This window comes from Callorhinus ursinus, unplaced genomic scaffold, assembly GCF_003265705.2.
Source record: "Callorhinus ursinus isolate GAN/ISIS: 27379988/994484 unplaced genomic scaffold, GSC_fseal_2.0 scaffold1, whole genome shotgun sequence".
In the NCBI taxonomy this organism is placed as follows: Eukaryota; Metazoa; Chordata; class Mammalia; order Carnivora; family Otariidae; genus Callorhinus; species Callorhinus ursinus.
Genome location: NW_027397063.1, coordinates 3730333 through 3742011, shown reverse-complemented (window position 1 = coordinate 3742011; position 11679 = coordinate 3730333). Strand labels below are relative to the sequence as shown.

The 11679-nt window shown below is 40.5% G+C and overlaps 1 protein-coding gene across 4 annotated transcripts in view; it reads left to right on the top strand.

The window, feature by feature from the left end:
* The window catches only part of ITSN1 (intersectin 1), a 211444-nt gene that overhangs the window by 74295 nt on the left and 125470 nt on the right, over nt 1-11679 (top strand). For all 4 annotated transcript variants that reach the window (XM_025871885.2, XM_025871877.2, XM_073891016.1 and 1 more), the window contains exon 5: nt 5532-5692. In XM_025871885.2, coding sequence (XP_025727670.1) covers nt 5532-5692 — 161 coding nt within the window. The remainder of the gene's footprint in view (nt 1-5531; nt 5693-11679) is intronic.

Here is an 11679-nt window from a genome sequence, read left to right as displayed (position 1 = left end):
TATCATGTGTGTGTATCTGAATTTTAATTATACCCTCTTCCTTCTTACTTAAAGGTTACTGCCTTTCAATGTTCTGTGTCCTTTGCTTTTCTCACTTAACACATTCTGGGAATCACTGGTGTCATTCCATAGAGATGTCTTTCTTTCTCTCTTTTTTTCCTACAGTTACATAGTACTCATTGTAGAAAATACAACTTAGTATATTCAGCCAGTCTCCTGTGTGTGTGTGCACGTTACAGTTATTTCGAATAATGTAGCAAGGAATGAGCTAAATCATAAACATTTTTATATTGTTGGTGTATCTTCATGGTAAATTCCTATGAATGGATTTGCTAGGTCAAAGAGTAAATGCATAGGTAGTTTTGTAGAAGATGCCAGATTTCCCTTAATTTGGATTTGTAACCTAAGTGCATGAGAGGGATACATGGTTTATTTGTCCCTTAAGATGCCAAAATCTGTGGTCCCCTTCTCATCTCAGCCCTGCCTGTTGCTATGTATGTGTGCTATGTATTTAAGATTAGTTTGTTTTTAAGAGTCATATACAGTAATTGTTTTGACTTAAGCTTGTTTTTGCATATGTATTTTTTTACTTTGGAAGTTTTGTGAATTTAATTTTAGGATTCCTAGCCTTTTAGTTAATCTTTCAGGGGGATTATTAGACATGAGTAAACTATAGATGGGAGATGAAAGTGGATGGCAGAGCTGAGGTTGTTTTTTTGCAGAGAAACCTAGAGAAATAGAATTTCAGCTCCTCCAGAGTTCCAGCTTTTTCATTGGGAGAGGGGAGTGGGGAGAAAGCTGAGCGTTGTAGCAGTTACTACTGTATTTGTATAAAGTCCTTTGAGTTATCACTATCAATGAGTCCCAACAGTTACGTTCTGTTAGTTGAGGAAAAAAAGGTTTTAAGAAAGATCACGCAAAATTCTCAAAAAAAAAAAAATGTGGGATTGTGGTGGGTGGCTTAAAGTCAAGCACCTGGAACTTGAGAATTATCTGTCTCCTCACCTCTCTCACTGAGGCACTTGAGTGGAAGGTTTTTAGAAACATGAAATTGTTCTAATTAAACTCTTACAGGTCTAGAAAGTCTCTTCTCCCCCAACTAGTCATTATCCCACATTGGATATTTGTTTCTCATTAGAAAATATGTTTTGGGGGGCTGTGATGTTGGGAATAGGGAGTGGGAATCTCTCTGCTTGATTTTTTTTTTTTTAAGTATGCCTGTTGATGTTGATTGTTGGCATGTTTTTTCTTCCCTGAGAATCATCTGATAGAGCTGAATATCTTTTTAGAAAAACTTAGGAAAAGAAGGAAAGTTGACCCTCTGGTTTTACTTATTTAACTTCCTTTATAAAACCTGAAAGATAGTTACAAAAATAAAACTACCAGAGGCCAGTCTCAGTTATGAATATAGATGCAAAAATCAAAACAAAATCTTAGCAAATAGAATTCCACAATGTATTCAGAATTATGACCAACTTGAGTTTATGCCAGGGGTGCAAGTTTGGTTCAGAATCAAGGCGTTCTCTCAATATTACAGCAATAGATAAAAGGAAGTGTGATCAGATCAGCAGATGCTGAGTAGGCATTTGATTAAAAAAAAATATATATATATTAACCATTTCTAATATGTAGAAAGGAAACTTTTTAAATATGTTAGGTTATTTTCTAAAGATCACTACCAAATATTAGTCTAAACAGTGAAACACTGCAGCCCTTTCATTGAAATCCAGAACTTAGCAGGATGCTCACACCTTCAATGATGTCTTAGAGGCAGTAAGACCAATAAAAAAGAGGAAGTGTATAAATATTGGAAACGAAAGTTAACTCTTTTTTGCTAGTTATGTAATAGTATACTTAACAAACTTAAGAGATTTTAGGTTAAAAAATAATATCTATAGAAGGTTGGTAAGATAGCTGAATATAGCATAAATGATTGTTAAAAGCAAAATTTTTCTCTGTGCTGGAAATAAGCACCGAAATATGGAAACGGGGAAATGTTCCATTTAAAATAGTGATGAAAATAAATAAATAAATAAGTAAGTAAAATAAAATAAAATAGTGATGGAAATGATAAAACTCCCAAGAATGCATTTAATAAGAAAAGTAACTGGGGCGCCTGGGTGGCTTGGTTGGTAATAAACATCTGACTCTTGATTTCAGGTCAGTTCATGATCTCAGGGTCATGGGATTGAACCCTACATCGGGCTCCGGGTTCAGTGTGGAGCCTGTTCTCCTTCTGTCTCTGCCCCTTCCCCTGTTTGTATTCTCTTTCTCTCTCTCTCAGTCAGTCAATCAATAAAATCTTTTAAAAAAAGAAAAGTAATTACGTAAAAAAAGTGATCAATCCTTCTTAAAAACAGATTTATTTTTCATTTATTTTAGAGAAAGAGAGAGAGTGGGGTGGCAGGGGCAGAGGGAGATTGAGAGAGAGAATCTCAAGCAGACTCCCTGCTAAGTGGGGAGCCCCACACGGGGGCTTGATCCCATGACCCCGAGATCGCGACCTGAGACGAAAGCAAGAGTCTGGTGCTTAACTGACTCTTAAGTGACTTAGCCACTCAGGTGCCCCCAAAGTTATCTAACCTTATTAAAGGAAATATCTGTAAATTTTGAACAGATAGACAGACAAACTATTTGTCTTCAGTGGGCTCTTTAATGCCGTTGCAGCTTGGATCCCAGTAGGGTTGTTTGTAGAATAGATAAATGATCTTTAAAATTCATAGGGAAGAAAACTAACATCTGTGAATAGCCGAACAAAATTCAAGAAAATAAGTTTTTTTTTAGATTTTACTTACTTATTTATTTATTTATTTATCTGAGAGAGGCAGAGAGTGAGCGAGTGGGGGAGGGGCAGAGGGAGCGGGACACAAGCAACGCCGCCCTGAGCAGGGAGCCTTCGTGGCACGTCATCTCATGACCCAGAGCTCATGACCTGAGCCAAAACCACGAGTCAGACGCTTAACCAGCTGAGCCACCCAGGCGCCCCAAGAAAGGAAAAGTCTTACCAGATACCAGACTGTACCATGGAGTCAGTATGATCAGATCACTGTCGTATTGAACTGGGAATTGTTCAGAGTAGATAATCCAGAAATAGGTATCACTTCACATGAACATAATATACAGCAAAAGTATTTTTTAGTTCCGCGAGAAGAGGCTAGATTAGTTAATAAAAGTTGTATTATATTAATTTCAAGTGTGTAACGGTGCCTTGACATTTATGAGTCTGTTTCCATTTTGTTTGTTCGTTTTGTTTTTTGGATTCCATGTGTAAGTGAAATCATATGGTATAAAAATGTAGAATTTCTTACAGTAAAGATATTATACACAAACGGACCAATGATAAATTTAAAAAAATCAACAATTGACAGATAAACAGTGGATATGTAACATACAATGATCTTTTATAAACTGACAAGAAAAAGACATGTAGTCCATCGGAAAACTTATTAACAAAGGATGTGAATGAGCGGTTCATGTACGAATTCAAGTGACCAAGATCCATATGCGGAATGACCCTCAGGCTCACTATTGGTGAATGGAATTCGGACTCCACTGGTGGGGTTTGCTGAAGGGGATCTTTGACTGCAGGAGAGCCGAGGTCTGCACCTACCTGAGGCACAAATGTGGTTTCTGTAGCCCATCTCCCACTTTATGAGTTTTTCTTACCTTTTTTTTTTTTAAGATTTTATTTGTTTATTTATTTGACAGAGCACAAGCAGGGGGAATGGCAGGCAGAGGCAGAGGGAGAGGGAGAATGCCTTGGTGCTTGATCCCAGGACCCTGGGATCATGACCTGAGCTGAAGGCAGGTGCTTAACCAACTGAGCCACCTAGGCACCCCTTTTTTTTTTACTTTTTAAAAGAATAGTGTTGACTCTTACAACTTTTAGAGATTTTTAATATTTTTTGTATGTCATGCTTTTCATTGTGTTTTATGTTTTCTTTCCTTGAGTTAACTCTGGCAATATAGGATAATTTTCTATCAAACTTAATTGTCTTTTTTGGACACTACCTAGATATGGCTCGTTTAAAAGATGGCTAGTCATCGTAACTTAATTGGAGTAGCTGGTCTTGTCATTTGTTGTTTCAAATAAACTAGATCAGTTTAAGAAAGATCATTTTAACATTTTTAATATCTAGATTAAAAAATGAAATCTGGATGAACATTTTTTTTTAAGATTTTATTTATTTGAGAGAGAGAGACAGATAGCGAGAGAGAGCAGGAACAGGGAGGTGAGGGAGAAGCAGGCTTCCTGCTGAGCAGGGAGCCCAGTGTGACGCTTGATCCCAGGGCCCTGGTTTCATGACTTGAGCCAAAGGTAGACACTTAACTGACTGAGCCACCCAGGCGCCCCAAGGGATGAACATTTTTCATGCAGAAGAGTTGAAAAATGAAGCAAGACAAAACCAGAGAGGGAGACAAACCATAAGAGACTCCTAATCTTAGGAAACAAACTGAGGGCTGCTGGAGGGGAGTAGGGTGGGAGAATGGGGTGGCTGGGGGATGGACACTGGGGAGGGTGTGTGTTGTGGTGAGCACTGGGTTTTGTGTAAGACCGTGAATCACAGACCTGTACCCCTGAAACAAATAATACGTGTTAATTAAATTAAAAAGATTAATTGTGAATATGCACAGTTGTAGTTTGCATAAAGTCATTTCCACTTGTAAAAACCTTTTCTTTTGCTTATTAAGGTTCTTTGAGAGAATATGCTTAAAGCTCATTGCACCTGAAACTAACATAACATTGTCAAATCTACTTCAATTAAAAAAAAAAAAGAAAGAAAAAATAAAAATTAAAACCTGGGGAGGAAAACAGTCATTGCAAGTTACACTTGACCATTTATGCCTGAGTACCGTTTTTACATGTGTAAGCTCATTTAATTAATGTTCACAGCTTTAAAGGTAGTAGAACTATATTGTAGCATAGTCTCCATGGTGAGGTTCGTGGAACCCCACAGAGGAGTTGGTGCCATCTAGTCAACTCTCCATAGAAATAAACTCTCTTTTCATACCCTTTTCCCCCTAATATCTTTTTAGGGTAAACATGGGGCTTGAATCATGACCCTGAGCCAGCCAGGTGCCCCTTCCCCTAACATCTTTATTGTGACGTAATTCACACAATAAAACTCACCCTTTTTAAATGTATAATTCAGTGGTTTTTAGTGTGTTCACAGAGTCGTGCAATCATGGGCACTATCCAACTTTAGAACATTTTTCCCCACCTCAAAAAGAATCCCATTTGATATCCAAAGTACATATCCTGGCATTCAGACTGAAAATTACTTCATGTATCCTATAAGTAAAGAATAACACAATAGAAAGTATTTTACTTTTATACAAAACCTTGTCAGTATTCCCAGGTTACTCCCTATAGCTTGGGAAACAAGTTTTGGTTTGGTTTGGTCTGCCTGGTTTTCTTCTCTTGTTTGCCCCAGGGATAAAGGGAGCTGACAAGTGTGGGTGGGAGGGGTGGTTTAGGAAAGGTTCTTTTATGGTCAGAGTCATTCCTTGCCCTCGATGTTGGTTTGCAGGGCACTAGCTGATATGAACAATGATGGACGAATGGATCAAGTAGAGTTTTCCATAGCTATGAAACTCATCAAACTCAAGCTGCAAGGATATCAACTCCCTTCTGCACTTCCCCCTGTCATGAAACAGCAACCCGTTGCTATTTCTAGTGCACCAGCCTTTGGTAAGTCTGAAAAGGACTTGGTTCCTATATTTCAGTAGATCTTAAAAATAATTTTTCCCCTTTTCCCCTCTGCAGTTTGTAGCCTTGTGATATTCTAGGAGGCAGTTCTGTTCAAAAAATGATGGTCCTGGTCCTCTGCAGGCAGATAATGCTGGAGGAGAAGACCATGTTCACATTCGAGCCCTAGCATGTGTTGAAGAACAAAAGTTCACCTGAGTAAATTTGAAGTTGTAATTGACTTTATTAAGTGGTTCCTGAGTCGGGCAGCATCCCTTGGAGCAAGCAGAGAGGAGCTCAGAGTTGTCTGAAATGGAAGGATTTTACAGGAAGGAGGGTGGGGCAAGAAAGTTGTTAGCAAGAGAAAAGAAAGGACTGTACCTGGCGAGATCACTTTCCCTGGAGTGGAAGGCGGGGGGGGGGGGGGGGGGGTCTTCTCAGGTCAATTACCTCATCTTCCTTTGGGGGATGGAGAGGGCCCCTGGGACAGATGACCTCCCTGGTGCTGATCTCAGAATTCCTGACTTACTGCTTAAGGCAATGTTGCTGGGGGAGGTTGACTGCCCTTAGCTTGGGTGTTAAGCCCCGGGTTTGGTGACTTGGCCCGAGTGACCCCATTTAGGTCCTGTGGTTTTCTATTTAACAGATACTAGTAATCAGAATGAAAGCAAAGGTCCAGATGGTCAGGGTAAAAGAAATACACTTGCAGTCTGCTACTGCATCTTGGGTCTTTTCATTGCTTTTACTGCGTCCTTGACCCTTCACAGTGCCCTATGCTTCCTTTCAGCTTTCTGTTTCCATAGCCTCTGTTTTCCCCTGCGCCTACACAGCTCCTTTGGATAATGGTATCTAGCAACATATTTTTAAATTCATAATATTGAGACAACTGGCCACATTAAATGCTTTCTTGGAACAGAATGAAGCAGGACAAAATAAATGGTATCTCAGTTTAAAACACAATTCCGTAAAAAGATACCTTTTAGCCAGATATTTTTCTTAAAAAGTAATCAGTAATTAATTGACTAAGGTCACCAAGAGTTCTGATTTCTTCTCTGTTCTCACCCTAGACTTTAATGATTTAGGTTGATTTAAAGATTACAGTAATCAGATCTAATATCTGATTCATCAAGAGAGTTCTTAGACAGTTTTAACAAAACACAGAAATTGTGACTAGAGTTTCCCTTTCTTCCTCCTGATAGATCTGATGACAGGTGATATGATGAAGTAGGTTTGGGAGGGGGCAGTCAAGAGTAAGGCAGGTTGTCTCTGATACAATTAATGATAAGCTGCGATAAATAAATGCTGTGGTTTTACTTAATAGATTTACAATTAAAAACTATGCATTGCCTTTCTTTTGGTGAGGTTTAGCCACAAGACTTGTGGTCATAAGGGGAAGGGTGCAGGTTTGGGGTAAGGCAAGAAGGATTGTGATCCAAGAGCAAAAAAGAAACTCAGGAGATCACGCATGAGCAAAGGCTAGGAAGAGCTGAGGTGAGGAGTACCTACAGACCATTCCACGTGACCAGGTCCCTTGTCGGCCTTGTCCATTGTGTGTTCACAGCCCTCAGTCCTTAGTTAGCCAGCTTATTTACGTGCAAGTGGCTCTGAATCCCTGAAGGTCCCCGTAGCCAACCTTTGGTCAGGACCCATGGGTTAAAACAGCTAAAGTGTATTGGGTTTTCTTTTGGCTTCCCTTCTGGTGCTGCAAGAAGATACCTCGGGGGGACAGAGAGTCAAATAACCAGAGGCATCCCATTTCCTCTTTTCCCCTCAAACCCGGGGGGTCAGTGATTCTTCCCCTAACATTTAATATGTCTTCTCTTATTCCATTCTGCAGCAGCACTTTCAGCTCTAGAGTCACTGCTGATTTATTTCCTTGAGGTTGCGGCCTCGCTTGCCCCAGGGGGTTTTACCGCTGCTTAAGTGAGCTGCCCCTGCCTCCAAGGGAACCTAGGATTTCTGAGCCGCCATTCTGCCAGTCAGTCCTGAGCTCCTCTCCGGGGCTTCTCCACTGCCTTTCCTATCCCTCCTTTTTGTCACATTGACATCCTCAGTTAAATTATTTTCAAGAGGCTAATCACCAGGCAATATCAGAACGTGAGACAACTTAAAAGTACGTTGTGTCCTAACCAGGTTTGCTTAGCTTTGCTCAAACATCTGACCTTTGCCTAATATTTCTAGTTACCACCTCTCAGCTCAACCCAAGATAATTTTTTTTTTTACACTTCTTGTGTGGCTACTTGAGAAGAAAATCATTTGTTACTAGGATCATTATTTTCTAGTTAATAGTAAAAATTCCCTGACCATGCATTTCCTGGCCGTTTGACATCTTATACCTTCACGAATTGTATTTTATTTCGTCACAACAATAACCCTAAAATCCGCAGAAATTATTAGCCCTCTTACATGAATGAGAGAACCAAGATTCCAAGAAGGTGAATAGTTTGCGTATTCCTAAAGAGGGAGGTAGAGCCTGTCCAGACATACAGTTTTTCAAAGGCTCTTGGTTTCCTTACTACCTTCTCTCTTCCCACCTTCATTCTCACCAAACCATATGGGCATGGAACGTCACTGTTCCACGGTTCGTGGTCTGCATGGGTGCTGAGGCACATGTTAACACGTGGAATTAAGGCTAGCTGGGGGTTGAGCAACCATTTTCTTCCAACTTTCCTCTGTTGAGAGGAAAAGGGGATGTAGTGAGTGATAGTATGACTTGCGTAAGGGCAGCCAGCTGTATTCCAGGAAATTCTGTGAGTGTGCCTGGTATCTTCTTCCTTCAGTGGAGGTTAAGACTATTACACACAGAGTAATTCCTTTTTTTTTTTTTTAAGATTCTATTTATTTATTTGACAGAGAGAGAGAACACAAGTAGGCAGAGAGGCAGGCAGAGGGAGAGGGAGAAGCAGGCTCCCCGCCGAGCAGGGATTTTTTTTTTTTGGAGGAAAAGTAAATCAGGTTTTGGTCTTGTTAAGTGTGAGGGGTTTAGTGGATTTCCAAGGAGGCAGATGAATCCATGGGTCTGGATCTCAGAGGAGGGATCCATCAGCTCTGGGAGAATTTGAATATAGATAGCACTGAAATCCCTGGGACTGGATGAAATATCTTAGAATGTGTAGCTAGAGCAGGCAGAAGACCTGGGACCAAGCCTTGCCATGCTGTGACATTTAAAGGTGTAGTAAAAGTGAAGAAGCAAGAGGAGGTTGGTGTCCTAACAGCCAAGAAAACATTTCTCGAGGAGGGAGCATTCTGCTGTTTGAGTTGCTTCTGAGAGACTGAGAAAGACTGGGACAGAGAAGTGATTGGATTTGACAAAGATGACCTTGAAAAACAGTTTCATTGGAGTGGTGGAGACAAAAGCCTGATTGGAGGCTTAGAAGAGGGGAGAGTTTTACTGTGAAGGAGAGAGAAACCTGGAGGAGCATGTCAGCTGAAGGCTGTGTTTAGGATGGGAAGGGCCCCTGCATTTTTAGAGAAGAGAGGGAAAACCCAATGGTTGAGGAGAGGTGGGAAAATTTCAGGAATTAAGATTTAGCATACTCAAGAGAGATTGTGTTCGGAACACAGCCTCCGTTAGATGCATTTCTTTAGAAATATTTAGAAAATATTTATTCAGGAAAGGTAGTCAGTTGGTAAGAGGATGATGATCTTCGTAGCAGCTATTTAAAAGCTGGCCCAACAAGGCTTCCACTTGTGACAAATGCCCACACTGAGGAGAAATGACTTGGAGTGGAATCCAAATTGAGCAGGGCAGCCACACAGACACAAAAGAAGGAGAAGGTCCAGACCAACGTGGGGGTGGAGAGCAGAGGCTGGAAATCCCAGGAAGCAAGACTCACATAAAAATGAGCAACAGGAAGTATCGGGCAAGGTCAAATCCCACACAAAGTTATTATTAGAAAAAGGAGAAGAAAGAGCTGAATAACACCCCTGTGAAGAATGATGGTGCCCTGGTAACCTGCAATTTCAAAACAAGCTAAAAAAATACTAAGAAAATGACACAAGTCATGGAAGACCAACACAGTCAGAAATTTAAAGCCTTGGAAACAAGGCGCCAGAACTCAGGAAAGAAGGAGAAAGAAAAAAAAAGTCACTTCAGAAATGGAGACCAAACTAGAAGCAGCACAAGAGATGCTATTGGAAGAGAAACAGAAGGTGAAAAGAGGAAGATTTCAGGAATGAAAACAAAATTAACAAGAGATAATAAGGATTTGAGAAAAAGTGACCAATATTGAGGCAAAGGAAATTAAATATAGTTGGAGTCCCTAAAGAAGGAAACCAAAGCAAGGGAAGAGAACAAACGGTAAAGACTAGTTGAAGACAACTTCCTGGAAATAAAGGATTTGAAACTGTGTTTGAAAGAGGATTATCATGTGCTCGAGAATATCAGCCTGGAGAAACCAGCACTAAGATAAATGTTAGTAAAACAAAAAATTATTTGGGTATGTAGAAAAAGGAAGCACATGACTTACAAGGGAAGGAAAATTAGAATATCTTCAGACTTCCCTACAGCAGTGCTTTATCTCAGAAGAAAATGGAGTGACATATTTAGGATTATCAAGGAAAGACTAAGCCAAGAACTTTGTGTCCAGAAGAACCACGCCACCCAATTTTCCAACTCTCTGGATACTAACTTATTATCTTATAATGAAACTCAACTCTGACGGTAACTGCTGGAGTTAATGTCAGATTCCATGGGTGCAAAGGCCCAGTCCCACAACACTGCCCTCACTTCACACTTGAGTCACAAGCACTGGGTCCCCAGGGTACCCATACTTCTGTCCAACCTGACTACAAAGTCAGAGGCTCCCACACACCCTGCTTCCCCTTTCTGTAATTTGCTAGAACGGCTCACAAAACTCAAGGAAAGTTTGTTGTAAAGGATATAACAAAGGATACATACAGATGTGTAGGCGCATGAAGAGGTATGTGAGAGCGAGGCCTGGAAGGGTCCTGAGTGGAAGAGCTTCTGTCCTCATGGTGTTGAGGTGTGCCACCCTCCCAGCCCGTGCTTGTGTTTTCCAGCGTGGCAGTTCTCCAAACCCTATACTGTAGGAGTTTTTATGGAGGCTTCATTACATAGGTGTGATTGATTACATCCTTCCTTGGCCATTGATTAGCTCAGTCTCCAGCCCCTCTACCCTCCCCTGAGGTCTGTGTGGAGGTGGAGGTGCTGGGAGAGGATCGAAAGTTGCACCCCCCTAACCATGCTGTGGTCTTGCCCATGACCAGCTTCTGTCCTGCACCTGTTTAGGGGCCCCCACCCACCAAGTCACCCTGTCCGAATACAAAAAGACACTCTTAACACTCCAGAGATTCCAGGTGTCTTAGAAGCTCCTGTGTCAGGAACCAGGGGCAAAGACCAAATGTTGTAACAAAAGATGTTCCTGTGAGTCAGGAAATCGCAAGGGTTTTAGGAGCTCTGCCAGGAACCAGGAACCGGGAACCAAGGCCAGATGGGTATTTCTTACTATGTCACGGTTTCCCAAGCTCAGACAAAGAAACAAAAAAGGAAGGAAACATTTATTTCATTCTATCATTTCTTCACTCTGGTTAGAATACTTCTATAAAGAGAAACTTCCCTGTCAAATGTTTGGTTACTCTGAGGTTCAGTATGTAAAGGAAAGGCAGGGTGGATGTTTCATTTCTTTTCCTCCTTTATTTATACTAGTTTTCAGAATGCATTTATTACCTATGATGGCCAATTGGGATTTTTTTGTTTGTTTTTAAATATCATTATGAATTCATAAATTTAATTCTCATTCCATTCCAGTTATTATTCTTACTGATCCTCAACTGTGGCCGGTAGGTCCCTCTTCACGTTGGGTCTTGTGCCCTTATGATGTGATCCTTGACGTAATTTTTGGTGTTCTCCAAAATGATTAATCTGAATTTATATATGTATTTTTTTCTGAATTTATATTTTAAATGGGACTGTATTACAACTGGAAAGTGATTTGTTTCTTCGAACACTCTTGGCTTAATTATTGTTG